The sequence below is a fragment of the Scomber scombrus genome, chromosome 9 (assembly GCF_963691925.1).
Source record: "Scomber scombrus chromosome 9, fScoSco1.1, whole genome shotgun sequence".
NCBI lineage: Eukaryota > Metazoa > Chordata > Actinopteri > Scombriformes > Scombridae > Scomber > Scomber scombrus.
In genome coordinates this window covers 3,216,354-3,243,739 of record NC_084978.1, presented here as the reverse complement: position 1 = coordinate 3,243,739, position 27,386 = coordinate 3,216,354, and the positions used below count along the sequence as shown (strand labels likewise).

General features: G+C 38.3%; 1 protein-coding gene across 1 annotated transcript; it reads left to right on the top strand.

The window, feature by feature from the left end:
- The first annotated feature begins 8,101 nt into the window (after positions 1–8,101).
- slc25a48 (solute carrier family 25 member 48) lies at positions 8,102–27,113 on the top strand. The gene is made up of 7 exons (XM_062425742.1): positions 8,102–8,302; positions 11,397–11,440; positions 12,607–12,678; positions 13,733–13,985; positions 16,622–16,909; positions 20,274–20,407; positions 24,308–27,113. Exons 1-7 carry the CDS (start codon positions 8,248–8,250, stop codon positions 24,410–24,412), a joined length of 951 nt encoding a protein of 316 aa, XP_062281726.1. The 5' UTR covers positions 8,102–8,247; the 3' UTR covers positions 24,413–27,113.
- Positions 27,114–27,386: the final 273 nt, after the last annotated feature.

The following is a 27,386-nucleotide window of genomic DNA, read 5'->3' as shown; positions in this document are numbered from 1 at the left end:
TCATCTTTACAGTGGCATGCATATAAATGAATAGAGTATCTCAGGCTGATGTTAAAAGTGCAGGAAACAACAGGACGGCAGACTGTTCCCTGCTCAGGCAGATGTTGGCAGCTGAGGATCTTTTTCCTGAACTATCGCCAAATCACAGCTGGTGTCTTTGAGACACTGTGACAGAATTTAAGGGATTAGATATTATTTGGATATTTGATATTATTCTAACTTTATTCATATAATACATTTCTTATTAAGTGCTTTACAGAAAGAAAATAAATACAGATATGAAGGCAGAAAAGAAAGAAAGAAGAAGAATAGCATCAAATAAATAAAAGCTTTTACATATTAAAAAAAACACTTTTCAGAAGAGATTTAAGCTAATTAATTTGTGTGTCTGAGTTCAGCAGGCTAAGAGCTTTATATTGTGGGATCTTTACTCGATGACCATTCAAGTCAAGTCAAACTTTATTTATAAAGCACATTTAAAAACAACCTCAGTTGAACCAAAGTGCTGTACAGTTATTAAAATACAATATGATCATACAACAAATATACTAATAAATAAAACAATAAAGGAATAGTAAGAGTTCGATTTAAAAAAAGACACACCCGGAGAGCAAGGTAAAGAAATGTTCATAAATGTTCAAAACAAACCATCAAAAAAGACTAATGTCCATATTTCAGCTCTGAAACAAAGAAGACTAGCTCTGGTGCAGGGTGAGATGCTTTGCTGAACGTTTAGGAGAGTGTACAGACATGTTTGGCTTATTATGAAACTGTGGTGGCACAAATTAGACTATGGTGGGCCGCCACAGTCAGTATAATTAATGGGAACACTGGGCTCCATCTGAGGATCCTAATGGCCAAGAGGGCACATACCAGGTCAATAAGGCAGAGATGTGTGTAGGTGTGAGGCCGTTTAAAGGCTTTAACCCTCCTGTTGTCCTCAAGTCAAGGAAGGAAGGGAGGAAGAAGGAAAGAAAGGAGGGAGGAAGGAAGGAAGGGAAGGAGGGAGGAAGGGAGGAAAGGAAAGGAAAGAAGGAAGGGAGGAAGAAGGAAGGAAAGGAGAGAGGAAGGAAGGAAGGATGGAGGAAAGAAGGAAGGAGGGAGGGAGGGAGAAAGGAAAAGAGGAAGGGAGGAAGGAAGGAAAGAAGGACAGAGGAATGAAGGAAGGGAGGAAAGGAAAGGAAAGAAGGGAGGGAGGAAGGAAAGGAAGGAAGGAAGGATGGAGGAAAGAAGGAAGGAGGGAAGGTAGGAGGGAGGGAGTAAAGAAGGAAGGAGGGAGGGAGAAAGGAAAAGTGGAAGGGAGGAAGGAAGGAAAGAGGAACAGTCAAAACAGACGGGGTCAATTTGACCCGGGAGGACGACAGGAGGGTTAAAGATGAGCTGTAATCATTTAAAATCAATATGAAAAGACAAGTACATACCTGTTAGTTTCAAGAGCTATGATCTGGATCTGACTGTGCTGTAAATAACTGACATGCTCTCTCTGTTTTTGTCATTTCCCTTCCAGTCAGTGCAACCCTTCCTACATGATCTGTTTTGAACTGGTATTGATATCTGCGCTCAAGATATCTGAGCTCATTTATAGCCGTCTACAGTCTGCGTGAAACATTTTGAAATGTGATACAGAAACATACGAGTCACGCTGCCTATGTATAGATATGCAGGTTATCTGTCAGTACATATTGTTTTTACTTGGGGATGTTGTTGCTATCCACATGTTTGCATTTACTCCATCCTTCATGTTGAAATTAATTATTCATCTCTACAGTATGCAGATAATTAAAACTAACTTAAAGAAACAGTGAAACATTTGAGGACGTTGTCTTGGTTGCTGTCTTCTATCTACAGAGGTATATCCTGGATGTTTAGCCCAGTGTTTCTCACTTTTTCACATAAAGGACCCTTAAATTGATCCAATTTACACCACAGACCCCCACCTGATTAAGTGTAGTGAACCCTATGACCAAAGCAGTCATACATTATGTCATAGTGTTACTTATGGATGGATTATAGTGAAAATAAATGACTCCCCTTTTTGATGGGGACCCTCTGGAACCCCTTGAGGGACCCCACTTTGAGAACCATTGGTTTAGCCTAGCTTAGCTCGACGCCTGAAAGCAGAGAGAAACTGCTAGTGTAGCTCCTTCTTCCAACTCCTTCTTATTTACAACATTTTATCTTTTTTATCAAACAGTTTCTCAGAATAAAAAAGTAAAAGTAAGGCATTGTAGTTTTACTAGCAGTTAGCATTTGAGCTAATTTGTTGTGCAAAACTTGGGAATCCCCAGGAGGAGCGTGGCACCTAAACCTAAATTATGTTTAGGTTTAGGTGCCACCTCAGTCTAAGGCCCAGATATGTGGCATAAAATGAATGAATGGATGGATGAGACTTAGCTCTTAAAACACCTGTCCTCATAGTGGTGTCATCAGGTTTGACTTCTTCTGACTGGCAGATGGTGGTTGGCTTGCATTTTATCTAAAAATGTATTAATTAAAGAGCTTTGGAGTTGCTGAAGGGTTTATTTTTTAAACTGGCGAGCAGTTGACTAGCAGTGGCCAAGCCAAGTGAGACACAACCTCTAAGCTGTGCACGTTTTAGGAGGTGCATGTTGCAACTTATATGTTGCTATATCATGTAGCCCAATGAACTATTAAAGTGCCCACTATCATTTTACCAGGACTTACACATGCCTGTAATTTAACCGACAAGCTCTCTCTCTCTCTCTCTGTCTCTCTCTCTCTCTCTCTCTCTCTCTCTCTCTCTCTCTCTCTCTCTCTCTCTCTCTCTCTCTCTCTCTCTCATGCAACAACCATCCCAAATGCACAACTGGCTACCACAGATTGCATTCGCTGTATGCACTGTATGTGCTGTACACTTTTCCTTATCGTTCAATAAATGTAAATGTTCATTATACAGAAACAAACCAACCCAGTACCAGTGTGTCTATAAACAGCACACCTGACACCTGGTATCTATTCAGGTAGCCCGGCCCTTCACGCTGCTGTCCGTGGTGCTCATTTTCTCAGCGTAAACAACAGCAATAAACAACAACTTCATGCTGCTTAATCAAGGCAAGCAAGGCACAATAAGAAATATAATCACATCAAAAATAACACACATTGCTAAATAGGCAGTTCAGTTACTAGTAAAGCTGCACACAGAAAATAGTAGTGCTGTTTACTCACTCAATATTCATTTGTTTTTATTCTTATTTAGTTTTTCAGTTTGCTTTTTTATTTCAGTTTAGTTTTAGCTAGTTTAACAAGTGATTAAGTAGTTTTAGATTAGTTTTTATTCAGTTTAATTTCGTTTAGTTTTAGTTTTTAAGGTATTAGGAGGAAAGTTTTGATTAGTAGAAGCTGAAAAGGATGAAATAATGCTGACAATGAGGTAGAATTAGCTGTGTTAGTGGTCTCACTACTGGTACTAGCCCGTTATCTCAAGAAGTCAAAATGAACAGAATACAGTGAAAATGGGGAAAATGAAAAGAAAGTTTAGTTTTAGTTAGTTTTGCATTGCTCATTGTAGTTTTTATTTAGTTTTCGTTCTCTCTTTTTTTTATTTATTTCAGTTAACTAAATTATTTTTTCACTGCTACTTTTAGTTTTAATGTAACCCTGGTGCTAAGCTAGTCCAAACACCTCCTGTATATATCTCTGCGCCGGGCAGCAGAGGTGAAACTGATCTCCATCTTCTCATCTGACTCTGAGGAAAGAAGCAGATGAGAGAGGATTCCCCAAAATGTGAGACTGTTTCTTATTAAACCACAATGACTGTTACATTTCCTCTACATTAAAGTCACGTGACCTCAAGCCAACATTTCAGTAACCACATCCTGACATAGTGCAGGAAATAACTTTGCCCGGTTGTCACACTGTTTTATGGATTAATGCAGCTTGTCACCACACTGCAGTTAATTCATCTCTACTACAATAAAAAGTCAAGTTGCTTTAACCCTCCTGTTGTCCTTGAGTCAAGGAAGGAAGGAAGGGATGAATGACGGAAGGAAGAGAGGAAGAAGGAAGGAAAGGAGGGAGGAAGAAGGAAGGAAAGGAGAGAGGAAGGGAGGAATAAGGAAGGAACAGAGGGAAGGAAGGAAAGGAGGGAGGGAAGAAGGAAGGAAGGGAGGAAGGAAAGGAAGGAAGGACAGAGGAAAGAACAAAGGAAGGAAGGTAGGAGGGAGGGAGGAAGGAAGGGAGGAAGGTAGGGGGGAGGAAAGAAAGAGAGAAGGAGGGAAGGAAAGAAGGAGGGAGGCAGGAAGGACAGAAGGAAGGAAGAAGGGGGGATGGAGGAACGAAATAAGGAAAGGAGGAAAGAGAGAGGAAGGAAAGAAAGAGAAGGAGGGAGGGAAGAAGCACAGACGGAAGGAAGGAAGGAAGGAAGGAAGGAAGGAAGGAAGGAAAGAAGGAAGGAAGGAAGGAAGGAACAGTCAAAACAGACGACACAAAGGTTAATCACTTGTTACATTTGTTAATTTCAGTTCTCCGTCCTTTATATATAAGGATACATTCCACCAGTTAACTTACAGTCTTCTGCTATTAATATCATATAAATATGTGTGTCTGTGGTGACTGTGGGGATCCTGCAGCTCCACAGATCTATGTATAGCAGAACAGATGAGCTGCGGTGTAGAATTCGTCGCCATAATAAGGAAACCCCTCTAAATGCGTAGTCTAAGGTTTCAGTGTGTAGGTTTATTTCTATTTACACTCTGATCCTGTTACAGAGACTTAACCCATCACCCATATATTTGCCGTGCGTTGTATCTGAATTACTTTTACTGTGCTTACATATATTAAATGTTTATATATGTTAACCCTTACATACTGTTTATATTCTGCTTCATAATTAGTCTCTTTGCCAATTCATTGATACATGTTTGATTATTCATTCGACAGACATTCACAAATCACTATTTTATGATCCAGAAGAACATTTTATAGAATAATACGAATAAAACAACATGTTTGAATGGTGTTTTATAATTTATTTATGCATTTGCATATGTGAAAATGTGTATCAGCTGCACAGTAATTTTAAAACATGTTGCACTTTATTTCCATTTTTGCATACTGTGGGTCACATTAGGAAAAGTCCAGCTACCAGAAATGTGTGTTTGGTGTTTTTACAACTCTGAAATGTAAAAATGGGTCAAATTTGACCCTGAACAGTATGTAAGGGGGTCAGTAAATGAGTATAGGATAAATAAAAATAAGTCCTTATTTGACAATACAATAATACAATAAGAAGAAAAATTGGCTGGTTTAATCTACCTCAGATGTTAACAGTGTGTGTGTGTGTGTGTGTGTGTGTGTGTGTGTGTGTGTGTGTGTGTGTGTGTGTGTGTGTGTGTGTGTGTGTGTGTGTGTGTGTGTGTGTGTGTGTGTGTGTGTTATATGCTATAGAATGACATTCCTCCTCAGCTCAGACTTTGACCAAAAACAAGTCGAAACAGAAAGAAAAAGGCAAGAAACTGTGTCAACCGAAAGATAAAAAGCCTGTGGGAAAAAAAACATCAGTCCTGTATAACTGCCAGTTCTTCTGCATGCTATAGATTGTGCAGACTGTAGTGAGCGGAAACTCATTTTCTTAACCGGCCACAGAGAAAGAGTGGACGCTACATGCATGGCAATACATACATACTTCTATTTAAGTATGAAATGATATCTACTTCCACAGATAACCGTGGACTTTCAATAGTTTCCTAGAGAGTTGGGATGATGGCTGCATTAAAGTAGATTTCCAGATTATTAAAAGGAATGAGGAGGCACTTTGGGGAAAAAACATAAAAAACAGCCAACCTCTGTATTGTGGATGGCAAAGAACCAACAAAAAGCATGAATCAAAGAAATGTTCTGTTGGCAGTTAAAATAAGGGATATGTCTTTGTTCCTAAGCAGAATAAAAGAAAAGATAGAAGATAGAGAAGCGATGGGAAAGAAAGTAGCAGACACAAGATAAACAGCTGTTCATGGTGGAGAAAGGGGGGGGGGGGGGGGGGTTAAGAGGACTCACTTGTGTTTTTCTCTGGTAATTTTCCACAAAGTGTTAAAGTGTGCATCACCCGTTATCAGCGTCTTATCACAGGGTGGAGTTCAGTTAATGTAAATGAGTAGAGGAGGAGGAGGATGACGGCAGAGCATATCCTCTAAAACAACTCTGAAACATTAACTTAGCAGACCAAGTATCATGACAGTTTAGGATCATGGAAAATTTTAAGCGTTTATATCGTTGGAGCTATACAGCTGCTTTAATGCAGTTCAAGGTGCAACATGAGACATAAAACTGACATTAAAGCCACACAATGTTCATTTTATGCTATTAAAATGGTTATAATGATGAAATATGAATAAAAAAGGAACATCAACTAGAGGAAATGTCTACTTAATGGGTCATAAGATTATTAAGAAGCCCTTATAGAAGATCCTCCATTGTTGTGGGACTTTAAAAAAACTATTGTTATAAACCACAAAACAGCAAAAGAACAATATTACAATAAAAACTGAACTGAAAGATGAGAATTAGTGGATAAGAAAACTGTTGTCCAATAAAAATGTTTGTTTAAAGTTAAGTAAAGCTTTGTTATTAGACCCTGTGGTCACGTCTGTCCTCTGATTTGACTCTTACTAACTATTAAAGAGCGACAGTGTAACACACCCGGGGAACACCTCTGAGGCCAAGGACAGCAAAGGAAGGAAGGTTCCTGATAGCAATTATAATACTTAACATATAATACCTAAACTGGAGCAAATGGAGGAGACACACACACACACACACACACACACACACACACACACACACACACACACACACACACACACACACACACACACACACACACACACACACACACACACACACGCCGGGTTTAAGACTCAGTATAGTGGTGACAGTGACTGGATTTACTGACCTGAGCTGCTTCATGTGTTATAATAAAAGTTTTTTAAAAAACAATAAGAAGTCAGATAAATGTTAGTAAAGTAAAAAGTGCAACATCTTCTCTGACATACAGTGTGGTAAAGGTGAAAAAGACTCAAGTAAATGACCTCAATACTTTATTTGAGGAGAGTATTTCAGTGACTGAGGCATCACTCTTAAGTATCAGCTAATCATGCAAAACTTAGAGCTCCTTCAGAAAACTATAATCTGTGTAATCTAATTTTACAGACTCATGCTGTGAAGTTTAACAATGTTAACAAAACTCCAGTGGAGATCTCAGACATACCAAAAGATACCAAATATGTCAGGAATTTTATTTTATCTCTCTGTTACACGCTCAAAAAATGCAAAGAATACAAAACTTTGCAAACCCTTCAACAAATTCAAACTATTTCCAGCCAATAAAAGCAAGATGAGCAATGTTCCTGTCTTTTTTTGTAGACATCAGTTTGAACTACAGCAAGCTTTGATAAGGTTTTATCTACTTCTGTCCAGAAATACTTCTGGGAAGGTCCAGAAATATGGATTCAATCACCCAGTTTATCCATAACAGGCAAAAATCTGTCAATCAAGTCAATTTTAAGTGTTGAGAGAGGAATATAAACACTTATGTATGATTTTTTAATTATATTACTCTATGAATCAGACTATATTTTGCTTCCAGAGGTGAATGCCATCCTTAAATCTTTCTCCAATGAGCACAGAGTCTGATTACTAAAATAAAACAGAAATGAGAAATGTAAATATGCACAGCTGACTACAGATGTGCTATAGTATGTGTTCAAATACACCATAAAATACCATTAAACCCTGTTTACAATCTTCCACAGACAGGATTTAGCCTCATATAGTCTAGTAATAATACAGAGTGTGTGTATAGCAGTGGTTCAATTTATCAGCAGCTTCCAGTTTACAGTGCAGTCTGTGTTCATCCCTGCTCTGCTTTACTCCTCATGGCTCATTTCCATGACTCTGACTCTATAGGCTGTGCGGCTTTTGGAGAGCTCCCACCTGATTGGCCAGGAGAGCCATCCCGCAGATCCAAGCCGCGCTCCTATTGGCCACTTGTGCCAACCCGGTGTGTGTCGCTCTTATCATAGCAGACAGTCTCTAAGATCTCTTTTTCTTTACGCACAAACAGACCTGCCAGCTGCGCGAGAAGCATACGTCTATTATCTGTTGTGTTTTTCCTAACCCCGCTTTGACTTGAGTGTGTTTTTTAATTTTTTTTTTTTTATTTATTTAATTTTTTTTTTTTATGCGCTGATTGATGAAGTTTGGACACCCGGAGCAGCTCTGAGTGAAAAGATGCAGTCCTCTAAGAGTTTTCGTTTGGATGATTTTATCGCAGGATGGATCGGCGGTGAGTGCCACAAAGTTATTACCAGCTTTTTTTTTATTCAGAGTGAGGCTCCTTGTTAGTGTTGTGTGGATCTGTGTGGAGGTTTTTTGGGGGTGAAAGGAAGGGGAGGTAGGAAGGGGAGGGGGGGGATAGCTGCACTCAATGTCCTCTCAAATCTGCATGTTTGTTTGGATTAAATCAGGTTTGCATTGAAGATTAAATACATCAGAATATATGTTAAAAAACGCGCAAAGCTTCCTTGCTCGTACTAGAACAGCTGTTTTGCAGGAAAAACTGCTGCAGACTCACATGCATCCAGATGCTGAGTAAACAATAGAGGGTCTGCAAAGAAATCGCCCCCCCTTACTCCTCCTTTCCCCTCACCAAAGGAAAAACACTTCCACCTCCTGCTTTAACCTCTTAACTCAAACAAAGCATGGAGTTAAAGGTGTATCTTAGTAGTTACATGAGTAGACAGACATTTAGAGGCTGTGGTTGAAGGATTTGTTTAATTCAAATAAGAGGGAAAAAAACGTCTTTTAAAGGGGATTGATGCATGCAGATCCCACCGCTAGGGGCGCTGTTGCAGCATCATTTTTTGTTGCATAAACAAAAAAAGTAGGCCTCCCAAACCCCTTTATACTGAGCTCATGTTGTTCTGTTTACTCATGCATGGTCCTGTGGCAACAAAGGCTGAAGAGTTACATGTGCAAGCCAAATTAACAAAACAAGGATGAGCTCAAACAAAAAAATAAATAAAACACTAAAGTAATGATACTAAGAGTTTAATCTGAAAGTGGTGCATTGTTAGATTAATCTGATGTGTTCTTTGATGACAGTTGCAACCTTAAAATCAGAATATTTATCATCAATGCAACAAAAAAAAGACCCACACCTAAAGAAAAACAACAACCAAACACATAAAGCATCTTTCTCTCTGCTGTTGACCCCCAAGGGAGCCTCTAAAACGACCCAAAAAAGCATCATGAAGCAATCCAGGCCAGATGCAGCCAAACTCAAGTTTCTAACACCCCCAAACGTCCTTCTTTCTTAAGAGTTTGAGGCTATGTGGTTTTTAAAAAAAAAACTAACTCACACGCAGTAATTACCTTGTTTTTCTTATCCGAGTCAATTAAAAAGCAATGTTTTAGAAATACATTGCAGGAAACCATTCAGAGGATGGTTTGAGGGCTTAAAACAAAATGACGGAGAATGCAACTAGAAAACAGATCCAATGTGTCCTTTGAGTTGAGGTTTGCATTTCAGCTGCAAATAACTTCACATATACAACAGTTTGAACCAAAGCTGCTCACTCAACTACAGAATTGATAGAAAGATTTGAGATGTCTTTAAAAAACAAAGTTGTCTTTTCTTGCTTCACTACAGAGATTAAGTACTTTAACAGTGCAAACTACACAAAGTTACACCCTAAAAACCATGTTGTGAGTGCTGTTGAGGGATCTAAGCAGTAAATGCAGGATAAAGCTCTTTTCTTTTCAATCTGTGTTCCCATAACTGTCACTAGAGGAAGTGAGTTGGTAAAATGTGTCACTGCATGTCAGCTGGTTTGTGTTATTCATTATTAACTGTTAAAAAAATGCACTATCAAAGCAAAACTATCATCAGGAAGGATTTGGGTAGTCAGCCCAGTCCTGCTATAGTACTTATTTGTGAGGTTTTGTTTGGCAAAGTGCCCAGAGTCCAAATCTAGCTTTAACATTGTCTTTCAATTATTGATATTGAGAGCTGTATAGTGGTCTGTAGTCCTAAATAAATTAATAGGCTATTACTCATTAAATCTGCAACCAGGGAGTCAAAGATGTGTGTGCGTGTGTGTGTGTGTGTGTGCGGACCGTTACTTCAGGTATTTCCCCATCAGATATAGAAACAGGTGAGTTTCCTGTTCTCCCTGAAGAGGAAAGACTCATGTTTTCTATGTGATTTAAGTGAGACTGAAGATAAAGACTATTTTATGTTTTATATCACATTATATAATGATTGATGGGTGACTTATTATTGAGTAAAATGTGCTTAATTTCCCTTTTTTGAAGATGTTTTATTACATTTTTCTTCTACAGTCGTCAATGCATGGAAATTAGACAGCATGCTTACAGCAGGGCATAAACAATGCACTCAATGCACTCAATGAAACATACATGTACATGTGACTTGGATGCATACATTAACACTTATCTGCTCATGCTATCTGTATGTCATTTCCACCTGACCTATAATCCTGTTATCATCACATGACTGCTACTAAGCAAAGATACAACCTCTCCCATGAGATCTCACTAATGTTAATCCATATTTCCTTCTAAGAATACAAAATGCACACCAAAAAAAATCTATATTTTTATCAGAAATGTGTTAAATCTATTGATACGTGCAGGTGAATGTGCCTCATTTCTGACTAGTTTTTCTGGAGGCTGTGTTTCAGGAAGCAAACCTTTTTGTTTATCTGATTTAAGTACAGAAGATAAACTTATTTAGTTGTAATTATGTAATATAAGGACTTGTAAGAAGAATATGTTTCATTGCAACTACTGTATTTTGCAGTTTTTGTAAGTCAATGTGTGCTGGGTGCTTGTGTGTGAATGACATAATTTACTAATTGGTAGTTGCTCACTGGGTGTCCAGGCATTAATATATTGTATAAGCTGTGTGTAGTGTTCAGTGTGTGTGTACTAGATGGGTACTGGAAAGTGACGGGACACCCACACAATGCACAGAGAGCGGAGGGAACAGGAGGTACAATGGCTCATTTTTGCCTCTGGGCCTCATGATTACAGCCCTGTTTGACTAGTCTCCTGCTGCATCTTTATAATAAACTTTATCACTAATCATAAGAAGGGAAAAAAGGACATAACATTTGTTTTAAAATGGAAAAATTAATCTAATCTTTGGGAAGATTTAAAGAATATTAAATGATGAAGAGAAACTAGAGTTTTTTCTGTCACAATCACAAGTTTCAGTTGTCTATCAATGACAGCAAACTTTCCTTCTTCCAGAGCAGATTCACTGTAACATTATTCTCTTTATTCGTCCTCTGGTATTTCATGCATTCATTCCACCCCCTCTTGTGTCTGTTTTCTTTTCTCTCTTTTGGCTGCAGGAGCCTCCAGTGTTGTTGTGGGCCATCCATTGGACACAGTAAAGGTATTTCAGACCCACAGCATGATTTTACCTCACATGTCCCATATTTTATAACTGTTACTGATTAAAGTAGTTATATAAAAGAACAAACATCTGCAGCTGACGAGGTTCAAGTATATTTGGCACTTAGTACTGTAAGAACAATAAAGGTCTAATTACTTTGTTGAACAGTTGATGAAGTTATTCACTCTGAAAAGCTGTTTATTCTCAAAACATGTATCCATGTCAGGCGGGGAGTTCTGGTCCTCTGAAATGAGGCCAACGCGGAAGTAACTTAAAACTGCATTCTATCAAAAGGCCACCAGGTGGCGACCGTTTTGATGTCAAAAGGACTTCCGTCACTATACAAGTCAATGGAGAATTCACCAACTTCTCACTTGATTTCTAACCTCAGTAAACGTTTTCAAAATGTGTTTATGGTCTCAATCGCTAGTTTAAAGCCTTCTTCAATGCAGTATGATGTTCATTTGTGACATTTTGGCCTCCCTGATTTTATATTTGGCGATAAAGCAGGGTATGCATTAGGGCGTGGCTACGTGGTGATTGACAGGTTGATTGGTTCACAGGTTCAGGAGGGCGTCTCATGCTCCTCCTGATGCCCATATAAGTAGAATCCGTGTTTTTATTTTTCCCGGCATGCAACTGAAATTTTCAAGATGCCGCTGCCCAGATCCGATACTATAGGTTTCCGAGCAGCAGTCCACAAACCAATTGTTTGACGTCACGGATGTTACGTCCATTTCTTATATACAGTCTATGATCCATGTACTGATGCATGACGTTTTAAATGGGGAAGCTATGGGAGTTTTTGAGAAATATAGCATTTAGTAGTCTGGAGATTGAATTTTATACTAAAAACATCGTCTGAAAACCTCAGTCTCTTGTATGAAGATTTGAATTCCAGATTAACTCCTTTTCTGCTTGCTTTCAATGTATCTTGCAGGCATTTGTTGTAGGACGCTAACAAAATCATTGTTTTATGCTATGTAAGAAGGTGAACTCACATTTTACTCTCTAGTAAAGAAGTAGATTGGTGAAGTTTGGTGTTTAGAGAAAGGACAATGAAATATATCTAATACTTAGTTCGGCTGATGCTAACGGACAGATTAGAGCTACAGCAGCTGTTTTACTCAGTTCTGTTGTGACACTGTTTGGTTTCTCTCCTGCAGACGCGGCTCCAGGCGGGAAAAGGCTATAAGAACACTTTACACTGCGTCCTCACCATCTACAGGAAGGAAACGGTAACTTTCCAGCTTCAAACAATCCATCTCTTTGTGCTGAAATGTGCTGAGAATAGTATGAATGTGTTCTTTCAATTCACTGTCTGGAAGCTTTGTGCATAGTCATACATTTGTTAGACTTTGGACCGATTTCCCCAACGGGGATTAAGTCTAGTCCAAGACTATACTCGTCTTTCAATGGAAAATTTTATAGAATCTAGTCTTTAGTCCAGGACTAGTCTTTGGACCTTTACATTTAACAAATCTGGGAATCCAACCCAGTCTTTTAAAAGATGCAAATGTACAATGTGGCTGCTGAGTTTTGTAAATCTCTGTTTTGTCTCAGTATATTCACATCTTTTCTACATTTTTTCCATGGATGCATTATATCGATCTCATTCCAACGACGTGATTTATGGGTTGCACATGTTTTTTATGCCCATGTTTTTTTTAGCTTGCTTCAGCTTCTCAGCAGGAATCCTAGAAGTTGCATTTGACCAAATTGAGTTTGATCAGTTTGGAAAAGCTTAAAACAATGACAGATCACCAAAGTGCCATCATTTGTGCAATATGAATGATTATAGTTGAGTTAGATTGTGCAACAGGTCTGATTCAAACTGCTTTTACTTGGTGGGAAATGAATAAAAGTTTCCACTTGATCCGGTATGAATCTTTGTGGTGTGTGCTGATAATTTTGTAACTTTTATTCACACTAACCTTTTCAAACATTGTCAGCCCAACAGTCCCTGTCAGAAACCAAAGGCCTCCTCCACTCAGTGGTCAGATGACTTGTTATTCAGTATGCAGCTGTGTTTAAGTTTCAACATGTGTCTCAAACTCCCACCCCACTAGGAGAGAATGTATTCTGCAAAGCAAAAATATTTGGCAGCAGCCTCGGCTCATTTTTCAGTCTGTGCATTGTTGGCAGCGTCGCTGAGTACACTCTGAGTTTAAAATATGCTCCTTTCAATCCAAGGTTTCACTCTCTTTCCCCTCACAAGAAAAACTCTTATTTTTGGTTTCATTACCACAGAAATGTAGTAACTGTATCCCAACCTGTCCTCTTGTTTCTCAGGCCATGGGGTTCTTTAAAGGCATGTCTTTCCCGCTGGCCAGCATAACAGTTTACAACTCTGTGGTGTTTGGCTTCTTCAGCAACGCACAAAGGTTCATAAGCAAGTATCGCTATGGCGACGGGCGGCATCCCTGCGGTATGCTGGACCTGACCGTGGCCAGCATGCTGACTGGATTGATGTCAGTGGGCCTGGGAGCTCCGGTGGATCTGGTCAAGATCAGACTGCAAATGCAGACGCAGACGGTTCTAGCAGGTAAATCAGGGTGTTTTTGTCCCTTTTTGTGGGGGGGGGGGGGGGGGGGGGGGGGGGGGTTTCTCCTTAGGCAGCAGAGAGAAGAAAAACAGTTCATTATAAAGCTAATTTCTTTAGTCAACTATGTCTTTGCAAGCACAGTCTGTCCTGGCAGGCATAGGTGTTGTTTTAATTTGTCTTTGGAAGCTCAAATAATGGTTAGATCTACAGGTACATTTTCAGGCAAATTAAAAATAATATGAAAAATACTTAAAACAAAAGAAGATAGAAAAAATATATAGATATAAGTCATGTGAGGATAGCATCAAAAAGAGGAAACCCTGTGTGAAGAAACAGACTTGATGTGTTCTGTCATCATCAGTCAGCCAATCAAACAATCAATCTTCATGAGGCAGGTCAAGGTTGATAAACAGCCGGCTGTTAATGTGACATAACGTCCTGACGCTGAGACCGAACAAACATTACTGACTGTTGAAAACTGTGTCAGCGTGTCTGTGTGATATTGCTGCATTCAGTGATTTTGAAACATTGAAACATTTCTACCATATCACGTTGTTTACTGTAAGAACAGCAAAGTCACTGTTTGACATTTAGACTTCATCCACAAGTTGCAGTTTTGGTGCAAGTCTGTCACCTAATGTATCCTCTCAAACACTCAACTCGACTCAAATACAAAATACTCCAATATGGACCATATATTAACTTCTCAAAGCACTAAAGCATCATAATCTTAATCTTTGGTGTTCATTTGTACTTTCACTATGTTCCAAACACAATTTTCATCTAAAAATGGAAAAAAAGAAGGTTAAATTTACTTGAGTGGCAACAATAAGTCAATCGTCAGAAAATGAATTGGTTAATTGGTTAAAATGTTCCAGCTCCTTAAATGTGAAGATTTGCTTAATATCTTCATTTTAAGAGACAGAACAACATGTCATGGACTAAATGATTAATTGGTATTAATCAAAAATAACCTGCAGTTTAATCAATAATTAAAATCATTGTTGGTTGCAACCTTAAAATTGAATTCTTCTCTTTAGGGTCAGATCTGATGAATTCTAACGATTTAATTGAGTTACTGGATACAAATACCACTGACTAATTTTAAAAAGCAATTATTTATATCAGATACCTAAAGTCAACACTTCCGAAAAAAGAAAAAAAAACAAACATTGTATTGCTCAAATTGTGCAATTTAAACATTTGAAATAGCCTAAATGTCTCTAAATGATTCTTTGAGGATTTTGTGTTATTGTATCTACTTGTACGGCCGTCAGTACTAAAGCTGAAGTATTGAAATAACTTGAAGTGGGAGTTGAAATAGAAGCTCTGAATAAAGTTGAAGTGGAAGCAGTGAAAAAAGCTGAATTGGCTCATGAAATGAAATGAAAGCAAAAACAATGTAGTGTCAGATGAAATGCAGGTACTTAAAAGTTGAAGTGGCAGTTATATTAAAAGTGCTGAAAGCACCTAGAGTTTCAGTTGAAGTGCCCGTTAAAGCAAAGTTAAAGTGTTGAATACAGTTGAAGTGTCACTGACAAAAGAGTTGGAAGTGGGTTTTTTTTCTTCAAACAATTGGTGATATTAATATCTGTACTCTCATCTAAAAATGATAGTTTCTTTGGCATGTGGATCATACTGAGCTCAGGGAACAGGAAACATTTGATAAGTGATACAGACACCTTTCAAAACTGCGAGCCGAGCGTATTTGATAGTTGTGCTGTCTCAGTTTAACAGTAAAGACATAAAACTGAGGTCACGGCCGTTTAATTGAAAGATGAACTTGCACCCGAAACCTTTTATTTGTTTATTGCGCCCGTTAAACTCACATCCTTTTTGTTTTTGGCACGTGATAACTCACAACTTCCGTTAAGACTCATTTTAGTTCACACAATCCTCCTGCCAGATTGATTATATGATGGTGCAAAGTGCCAGAAGATTCAGTCAGTATAAGGTAACAGTTTGATTTGATAATCCTGACAATAGCTGATTCATGGTTATATAAGAAACTGTTTTATTTCACAGTGGTTGGCATTTTGACTGCCAACCACTGTGAATGTGTGTTCATAATAGCAGGAAACATTAATAACGCCCCATGTACTTAGTATAATATATAATAAGAAGAGCTCGGCATTAACACGTTCATAGTTGGTGGTCCAACTCCCAACGTGCAGGATTACAGACACTTCAGAGTGTTTTAAACAATCTTTTTGCAAGCTCACCCAATGATCTCAGCTCGTCAAATGATCACAAACACTCACAAACTGGCTTCAATCATCATTTATATTGTTTGACGTTTTTTAAATTGAGGTTCATGGCAGTTACATTAAAAAAAAACAACTTTTTTTGGACTCAGTAACACAAAATCAAAGTGTTCCTTTCACCAATTTTTAACAACTATACGAGCAGAAATCTATCAGAAGAGGAGACAGACTAGTTAATACACCAACAGGAGCAGGAAATGCAAGTCTTGTATTTTATAAATTTGCCGATTCAAATAAGAAAAAAAACATCCTAAAAAAGCGCTTCGTTTGGGGGGAAAAATGGAAGAAACCTCAAGAAGGGCTACAGAGGAAGGATATCAATATTGTATTGATATCACTGATCTTTTTTATTTTCCTCTCTACTCTTTACAGAGAATTTGCACCTCGCTGGAAACGTATCAAACGGCACCAACATCCCTCTACGCTCCATCGACATCCCCAACCAGAGACTTTACCGTGGCCCCCTCCACTGCATCAGCAGCATCCTGCAGACCGAGGGCCTCCAGGGTTTGTACAGGGGGGCCGGTGCTATGATCCTGAGGGACGTTCCTGGATACATACTCTACTTCATCCCTTACGCCATCTTCCGTGACCTGCTGAAGTCCGATGAAACATCAAACCCCCATCCGTGTTCCATCTGGCTCGCTGGAGGACTGGCAGGTAAATGTGGCTTCATACTAAGATTGTGTTATGAGAGTTTGATTTACCTTAAGTTGGGTTTTCACCCCATTTTGTGCAAGGTCTGCTGTTATGTGGTCAGGAATCCAAAAAGGGAACCTTCAGGAACATTGTGCACATCTTGAAATATTACAGGTTGTCTGTCTCTGCTGTGTGCTTCTTAAATATGTGTGGATGTTTTTTATTCACTGGTTACCTCCTCATCTATGGCTCATCAAGTTGAATGTTGGGTTATGAGGAAGGAACTTAACCAGCTGAGGATTAAATTGGTGTTTTTTCTTCTTTGGGTTGTTTCCAGAAACCAGTTACATAACTGTACTTCCCAAGATTCAACTTTTAACCTGTGCAGAGTAATGTTGTAATACTTCCCTGATATTTATGAGTCACTGCTGATTTTTTCCTTGAAAGAACCAATTCACCAACTTTAACCCTTATCTGTAGCTTTCTGAATTAGGGATATAGTTTGAGAAATGTTTGCAGTTGTTGTTCTTGGTGTCTCTAGGTTTCATCAGTGCTGTGGTTTGACGTGTTTGGGGGGTTGAGGAAGAACTACAGGCCATTTCAGCCGGGACATCTAATCTGTACCTCATGGTAGCCAGTGAGCATGCAGCTCAACAAAAACAAAAATGTATTGTTCTCCCATCCCAAAATATGAGTGCAGATGATGTAACTGGTATTTTATCCAGAACCTGAGCTGCAAGAAGCTTGTGCGCAATGCATGCATGCGGCTCCACAAACAAAAAAAACGTATTAATATGGCATGCACTGAGGAATTTATAGCTTCATTTGACTACATTTACCATCAACTCTGCACATCCTCATGAAACGTTACAAAGTTTCCCTTGAACACATTGTTGGAGTTGATGTGTGTTTCATTGCACATAGAGTGTACAATGTAAATTCATCATGATTACAGAGTAGATTTGGAGTTCATTCATTCTTGAAATCGCTCCATGGACTGAGCTTCCACAACGTACCCATTAAAATTTCACTCTATGCAAACATATGATATATGTCATCAGATTAAAAGAGGTTTAATGTATGTGAAAACTCATTGTTGAGCGTGCTACTGAATGGATGAAATGAGTGCTTAAAAGACAATATCTGCTTGCATATTGTATCTATCTTCAGTAATACTCCTCTAGAATGGTGTAAAGGTAGAGAGAGGGCCAAGACATAGTGGTTGTCAAACACAGGGATCAGAGTGTTGCACTAAGTTGTACACACCAACAGTGATAAATAGCTATGTTAACAGTGGAAAAAAGACAGCTGCAGAGTTTACTTTCTGTCTCTCCTCCACACAGATGGTCAGTCACTGCATTAAATGGGTGTGGACGTCAGATTATCATTTTTTGGAAAGTTAAAGATATTGTCGGACGCAGCCTCCTCAATTCTGACATATTACAGTTGTGAGTTAAAATAAGTTTCCGTATCTGTTTGACCATCTGACAAACTCTTCTGATAGAGTACGCTGGCACCTTATATAATAGTTTCCTCTTCTATTTCAATGTAGCTCTCTTGTCCAGTCTGTTCAGCAACTGAGCCAGCAGCACACTTCCACCTAAATCAGTTTGGCAACAACATTTTCCGATAAGGCACCAGAATACTAACTGAGAATCCAGGAACATTTGTTTAATGGCAATTTGTAAGTTTCAGTTCACCTGAAATAGAAATTAAGTACATGAATCACCAGATACCCTGAAAGTCGACATAGTACATGAACACAACTACTCATATTTTTTAAAAGAAACAAAAATAAATAAGGTTTATTGTAAATTGGCAGTGTGGTGGCCAGTCTTTACACATTGCCAGTTCATTTTGGTCCTTCACCTGCTGCTTTGCCAATGAGAAAACACCAAATTGATTTAAATGTGAGTGTATATTCAGCCAAGACTGCACTTAAGCAATGCACAGTATATGCCCAGAAATGGACTGGTTTAGTAAGAAATGATGTACTTGTAAGTAGAGTAATCACTCTTTGACTTTTCCTTGTAGTAACAAACCTATTTGCTATCGTTTTACAACCCAGAGCAGTCCTGATCTGCTCAGTCGGGAGTGTGTGCAGTTTGTTTGTGCAGGCAAACCTTTTTATTGACGTCTGTGTGCTGTCTTTACTGCATTATGTGTGTCAGTTAATTTTTATTGGTTAATGAAACACATTGCAACAAATACAAGTGACCTCAATTTCACCTGAATCAGTAGTGTTGCTGGTTTATTAGTGTGAAGGTCTCATTCAAGGACTGAATAATTACAAGCAATCGTAAACCAATCGTCATCTGTGAACACGTGGAGGCTCAAACTCTAGAAATCAGGATGCAGCAAACAGATTTTGGAAGTAAAATGTCCTCAAATTGCATTGAAATGTAGAGCAGGACATGGTGTGTGAACGTACAGCCAACCACAGGGTCAGTTTGAGATGTGTGTGCAGTGGATAAACACTGTAAGGCCTGTGGATCCTGATTTGGGATTTGTATGGTCTCAGAGGTGTTGAGTATACTTCCAGATGCAGATGCAATCAGCTGTGTTTCTATAAATCATGTCATCAAGTTTAGTTTGCCATCAGGCCTGAATGTGACCCAGCTGGTGCCAAAGTGAACCATACAACCCTGAAAAACGTCCAAAATAAACAGTGGCTGTTCTACAAGGGTACAAACTGTGGTATTTTAGAGCAGCCTTACTTATTAATACATGAGTCATCACACTCACAGAAAAGCTTATTAACTTCATAGTTTAAGCCTTTAATGCAGATGAGTTGGACACACTAAGTTAACTTATCCATGTTTTGTTTTTTTTTCCATTTTGATGGTCCCAATCTCCAGATAATAGACTGACTTGTAGTATAAAATGTATCAGCTGAGAAACAACTTCAAATACCACTGCTGGCTTTTGTATTTTAACTTCAGTGCTGGTACTTTTCCACCTTGTTAGCTTTCAGAATGGATATATGACTTCACAGGTTTTATGAGATCACCTAAATGTACCATTATTTTCCATGAGGTTGGATCTATGTTTAGGTTCATCTGACTTCAGGTTCTCTGAATGATCCACAAATTGGCTAAATTGGAACGTTTAACTCTATGGTCTTATTTAGGGAAAAATAACAAACACTTACAGAAACATTAAGATGAGCCCTGACTTTCTGAGCACAGATTTCATGTTATTTGCCATATCTTTGTACACAGTAATGTACTTTAATAGTCACATGTTGTTGCTGGATTGTGCCCCTGTTTAATATCCAGTGCCATTTGTACTTTTCCATGTTAGATTCCAGTTATCTGACTTTCTGAATCACCCAGAATGCAGCTTTCATAGCAATGTGTCTCACATTTTTTTCCCTCTACTTCAGGGTCCATCTCTTGGGTCACTGCAACACCAGCTGACGTGGTGAAGAGTCGAATGCAGGCGGACGCTCATTTGCAGAGGAAGTACAAGGGAATCCTACACTGCATCATCCACAGTTACAAGACAGAGGGAGCTCAGGTGAGCTGCATGACTTGACAACCTGGAGAAAAGTTAGTTTAGTTTACAGCAGCCATAAAAGAGCTTATCACAAATAACATCCTGTCAAGAATGAGTGATCTGAATTATGAGCGTCTTTCCCCCCTGACAGCTGATATGTGTAGGGGAAATCTAAACAATTACAGGGTTGATCTAATGAATGAATAGTGCATTGTGTTAAAAAAAGGAGTTTTCTTTTTAGTTGCAGTTTGCCAAATGACAAAAAGCGGATGAATAGAAAGTGAATAGCAAAAGAAGCCCTCAGTAAGGAAGCAAATATTTGCCCCAGATTTACAAACCAAACCAGGAGCAAAACGACATTTGAGGAAAAAGAAAAAGAAAAAAGAAAAATCATTCAGCATGTTAAATTTAGAGGTTTTATCAGCTTGTTTAACTTACAGCTGCTAAACAGGCTGTAAATGTCATTGTCAGTCGTTAACATGTCTTCTAAACTGAGTAGAAAACACCCTTTTAATTTCTGTATTTTAAACAGTAGTGGGGAGTAACACATGTATTATAAAGTATCTTATACAGTAACTAACCCCAGTAACACTCAGTTTCTTGTTCACTTGGAGTTGGCGTGCCCACTCCTACTGGGATTAATAGGGTGTTGATATCAGTGTGGTCTCTGACGTCAGCCCACAGACACTCGGGAGGAGGAGAAATGTGACTAGCTGTAAATCCAAAGTTGTGTTGTAGCGTAGCCGGCTTTCTGACATTAGTCACATGCAGACACGCCTATATTCAGCAGTTACCTGACACCAATTTACTCACAGTTGGAGGGTGTGTGAGTTGTGCAGCTGACGTCGAGACTGTTTCCTGCATGCTTGTTAAATCACCTCATTTACTATCTCTACACTTAGTTACTTTACACTTAAACATTTTTTTTGAGCTGCAAACTAAACTATAAGACTAAGACAGGACATCAAATTAATACAAATCAGCATTTTAATGGGTTGAAAATAGCTCCACACATGAGCTGCTGTTTTAATTCAGTCCTGAACCTTAACAAGGCCAAAGAGTCGATTGTTTGGGACTTATCTATGTCGCTACACCCTGACACTCCCCCAGACATACACACCTCAGAGAACCTCTCCTAACAAAGCCGTTGGCTCAGATACTGCACGGTTACCACAGAAACTTTAACAAAGGACCATAAATGAGTTTCTAATAACGGTCAAAGCTCCGGCGGACTCTGTGTGTTTCCAGCAGCTGCTCATGACTGGTTAGCTCCAACAGCTCTACATCACTGTTCATGCTACACTGAGCGGTGGTCACACAATGTCCCCTTATCTCCCATGTCACACACAGTAGCCATGTAGCTTTCTCCTGTCCAGATCTCTGCTGCATTTCTTAAATATTCGGGTGGTGACGAAACAAGTATAATTTGGGTGTGTAGTCACTCTTTAAAAAAGTTAAATGTTGCAGCAAGTGTGGAGGATTATGAGTTGTTTAAAGGCAACTTTAAACAATGGATGGAGCCAACGGCTGAGTATTTAAAGTAACAATCTATCCATCAAACTTTGTTTATACAGGACTTTTCATACAGTTTAATGTAGTTCAAAGCAGAAGTGTAGACTAAGGACAACATAAAGGAAAATACCAAAGAACAAATTTAAAAGAAAACCAACTAGTAATAATGCTATACTTTTGCTGCTGGTTAAAGTAAAGTAATATAATTACTCTTTCAATGGGTAATGAACTGATTCTAAAGCCTGTAAAAATACAAATGAAAGACTTCCCCAGGGTTGCCCTACTAGCTGCTGTAAATAAAACAGCTGGTTTAATCATTCAGAGGTGAAACCCTAAACAGCGTAACTGGGACGAGAGTCAAACTGCTTTCTGAGAACTTTAATACCCTGAAGTGTTGTGATCCACTTGAGTCTGTGGGTGAATGAAAGCTCAGCATCCAGACCAGCCTTCTCTGGTCAAAACACACTTTAGATTTCCACTGATATGAGAGGAACAGAGAAAAGGTTTCATTTAATGTGGAATAGTGTAATTTATAGGAAAAGGTGGATTGTTTAAAAACTGATAAATAGAGTTACATTATAATAAAATATCTCATCCAGAGTTATGAAGTAGTTTTGATCTATCAGCAGAAATAAGATTATAGCTGTAAGCTGTTATATGAAACTACAGACAGCTGATTTGTGACCTTGTAAAGATTTAGTGGGGGTTACGTCAGCTGAACCGTTACGACATGATTGTCTTAATCCTTTCCCAAATCAACACATCTTCTGCCAAAAGCAGCATCCTGACGTCAGAGTTCATAATGTTCTTGATGTCAAAGGTTGCAAAAAGTAGACAAACTATTCAGGCTTCCAACACGGAGAAGCGTCTGTTTAACAAAACAGCCATGTGATCAATAACAAAAGGTCAGTGGCATTCCACGAAATTGGACTGGACTGCACATGTGAACCTGATGATCACAGATCAATGAGCCAGGTTATTACAGGATACTGTCCTCGAAAGCTAAATCAGATAGGACACTGTGCTCCCTGTGCACTGTGGCCTTTTTTTTGTTTAATGTCAGACTATAAAATGCTCTTCTTTAGTTTTGATAAAATGCAAATAAAATCCTAGTTATAAAAAAAGTGTGCAATATCTGAGATTAAAGTTTGATACAGTAAGATAAAGTCAGAAAAACCTCCAGCTGCAACTAACGATTATTTTCATTGTCGATTAACCTGTCAATTATTTTCTCAAATAATCAATTAGATGTTTGGGTCAGAAAATGATGAAATAGTGTAAGGAAAGAAGGACAGAGGAAAGAAGGAAGGGAGGAAGGAAGGACGGAGGAAAGAAGAAAGGAAGGAGGGAAGGAAGGAAGTAGGAAAGGAAAGAAGCAAGGGAGGGAGGGAGGAAGGAAGGATGGAAGGGAGGAAGGATGAAGGAAGGAAAGGAGGAAGGAAGGAAGGTAGGAGGGAGGAAAGAAGGAAGGAGGGAGGGAGAAAGGAAAAGAGGAAGGAAGGAAAGAAGGACAGAGGAAGGAAGGACGGAGGAAAGAAGGATGGAAGGAAGGACGGAGGAAAGAAGGAAGGAAGGAAGGTAGGAGGGAGGGAGAAAGGAAATAAGGAAGGAAGGAAAGAAGGACAGAGGAAAGAAGGACGGGAGGAAGGGAGGAAAGAAAGAGAAAGGAGGGAGGGAGGAAGGACAGACAGAAGGAAGGAAAGAATGAACAGTCAAAACAGACGGGGTCAAATATGACCCGGGAGGAGGACACAAAGGTTAATATAATTATTAATATAATCGATTGACTAATTGTTGCAGCTCTTATTGCAATTATTTCATTTCATCCTCAGCTTGCAGTTTTTGAACTCAACTGTCACTTTCACCTGTTACAATGCCAAAAATCAATGACGCAAGACTGAAGTTAATGCCAAAAGTAACTTGCCAAATTAAACGAACATGGATGTCATTAATGATGTAAGAAAGGCGTTACTCCACAATTATGGATGGGTGGTTTCCTTTTTGTAGTCCATTAAGTCCTGGACCCAGCTTCAGGAGTCAAAGTCTTCCAGTTAAACATTGCGTATGATTCTGACTCAGGCATTATTGTGAAATATGCTCATTTGCTTCCTTGAAATATGAAACTAGGAGCAGGAAGTGATTATCTTATCTTGGCTTAGCATAAAGAGAGGAAGAGCGGGAAACTGCTCTGCCCAAGGTTTAAAAGGTGCCTACCAGATTATTTATTCTGTACACAAAAAGGAAAGCACAAAGTATGAAAAATAAGGTGTGCAAAAATCAATATAATACAGCTGTTATTTCATGTGTTTGATATAAGTGATGAACATTTAATATCTTGTGCTAATTTTGTATGCAAGTCATAAACATCTGCCTAAATCTCTAAAACTCTATGTATGTTTCTGTTTGCAGGTTTTCTTCCGTGGAGCATCAGTCAACGCTATTCGAGGCTTCCCGATGAGCGCCACCATGTTCCTGACTTACGAACTCTGCCTCAAGTTCTTCAGGGGTATTTAGGACCAGAAACGATTGTTATGGTAAAAGGAACAACACTCAGTTTTTTGGCAAATGAGCACACAGCAAACAAACCTCAAATTTACGCAAGTTTCTTCCAGACTGTTTTACTAGCTTAGTCAGCAGCTCTTTTGACTTAGCTACTTTTAACTTTAGCTTGTACGTTGCACTGAATGCAGTGTAGCAGTGTTGGCATGCTTCTCTGTAGAGTGATCAAATACTTTAACTCAAATAATACAAATTACGACACCACAGTCATCCACGTGTTAATGGAAAGATCATGTCCATGAAGAACAAGATCTATCCACGTGTATTTAGCATGTTGAGCTACTTCTCCCAAGTTTTAAAGCCCAAACTTTCGAAGGTTGACAACAGGAACAACATTATATAAAGACAGAGTTTGAGACTGGAGTCAAACCAGGAACCTTAACTATTGAAGATTGTCCCTAAAAAGCACTTTTTATGCCAATGCATTTCCATATGATGTTTGATGGCACTTAAACTTAACCAAGTGCTGAGAGATGGTTGCTAGCTAGCATTAACTAGCTAGCATTAACTAGCTAGCATTAACTTGGAAGTAAAAAAAACAACAAAAAACAGAATATGTAATATAATTGTCTGATTTGTTTTGTTCTAGACAATGATATTCATTATTTGTATTTGAATTTGTAGTGTTTGTAAAGCTATGTACAGATGATTTTAAGTAGTAAACAAATTCTGGTTAGAAACTACATCAATCCCTCAATAATCAAAGTGTATTCTTCTGTTTTTTTGCGATAACTTAAGTTACTAAAGTTGAAATATTGTAGGTCAGCTATATAAAAAAAAAAAAGTTTTAGTCAGCATCTCTGTTGCTAGCTTGTGCGTTAGTTCACTGTAATTGAAAACGCCCCTGTTGGTGCTGCCAACACCATAAGCATGATAAGCATGTGATAAGAAAAGCCTGTGAAGGCAAATTCAAGAGAAAGTAGGTGCTCCTCGCTGCAGTTAAAAAGTGTTTGTTGAGATTGAGGCTTGATTGTTTGACTTTGGCTGTTTTACGCTGGAAGGTTGTGAGTATTGTGAAAGTTGCGAGTATCCTCTTGTTAGTTGTTTAGCTGCAAAATATTTCCTGACATAGTAAAATATAGCAAAGCACAATGATAATGAAGCTAAATGTAGATAAATGGATGATTCTGGTGGAATAGCTGAACATTTACTTGATGCCAATTTGCCAAAGAACTTTGTGTGTTTCTTTTTACGGTAGTTTAATGGAAATTAGATTATGGTTTGAGTATGGGATCAGTCTGTCCTGCAGCAGAACTTTACCAGGACAACAGTCACCTGCTCGCACACCTGCAGGTTTTTTCCTGAGAGACCATTATTCTCCTGTGTTCATGTGTGATGAAGAAATACTCAATCATATTTTTATTACACAGCGTCACCCATTAAGCATTGATTTGCAGGTCCAAATAAGTTTAGACATCTAGATTTTAAAATAATGTCAATAGTTTTTTTCTAGACATTGAAACATTGACACATGGAAATGGTCATTTGAGTGCTTTGGAAACAAACCAAACCAAACTAGTTTTAAACTAGCTGTCTGAATGTTGTTTGACCTGCAAATCTTAACATTGGTGCTTATTGTCCATTGACTACATAATTTTGTATTCATTTATTAATAAGAAGGGAGCAGTGCACTTTTATCTGAGAAGAAATACTAATGCTAAAAGCTTGTGTAAAGGATGTGACATTTTCAACACAACTGTGAGTTTAAATTTAACATTTTTGTGGCCTTTTTTGCAGATCTGTTTAAGTTCGCTTTCAGTGTTGATTTTGTTTAGATCAATTTTAAATTTGTATTGTATATAAATTATATATAAAGTTTTATTTTAAATTATATTCCATAATAATTAGTGCATTGGCAAGTGTTAATTTCATTTTTTGGGCATTTTTAATACTCTATAAGCTATAATGAATGTCAGGCTAGTCGCATTAGCAATGAAATGTTTACGTTGTATTGAAAAGTACAGTGTAGTGTTGAAAGTGACTCACCCTTTTGTTCACAACATGAATTGTTGCCTTCCAATGCACATGGACTGTATGTGCATCCCATGTTACCGTCCACTTGTACATATTTGTGTGTTTCTTATATTAAGAAAATTGAGTTTTACAAGTTAATTTTAACTTCACATTAACAAGCTAACTTTGCTTATGCCACTGTTGCATTCATGCATTCTGAGCCATTTCAGTACAGTTATATTATTGCTTTTTTAAAGCTCGCAGCATACATATAGAATCACTAACAACTCAACAGTTATATTGCATTTACACTACTGCAATTAAGTTTCATTCCAAAGGGAAAATTCTTTAAAAAAAACAAACATTTATTCAGTCAAACTCATTACTTTCATGGAAATATAGCACATTTGGGGGAAACACTTAAAATAGACATCATGTCAAAATCTTCCTGTATCAAAAAGTATTTTTTAAAAGAGACAATCATCTGCTATTTTTGAATATATTTCCTAATTTGACCCCGCACATCTTCCCAAAATTAATATATCTAATTTTGAAATGAATACCTTCAAAGAAATGATTTATAGCGATATATTCAATATTGTTTTCTTGTCATGTAAATACTTGTAAATATATAAACTGCCATTCCAGATGGTGGAGAGCCAGAAATTGTCTTATTGTATATAAATAAAGCTTTTAAGAAAGACGTCAGTGACCCTGCTGTTTCTCTAAATCTGCTCTTCTCAGAACTCACGTGGATGTCATGTGAGAACCGCTGCATATAGATAATGTTTTTTGACCAGATAAACAACGATTACGCACGTGACGCTGGAGGTGTTGATTCTAATGAAAGTGGACCTGCCGGGAAGCTTTAGGTAGTGGTAGAAAAACAGGCTGACGTTGGCGCTCTGCCTGCAGACCACTGATAAGAGTCTGAAACTCTGGTCACAGTCATAACTACAGTGGACTATATGCTCTG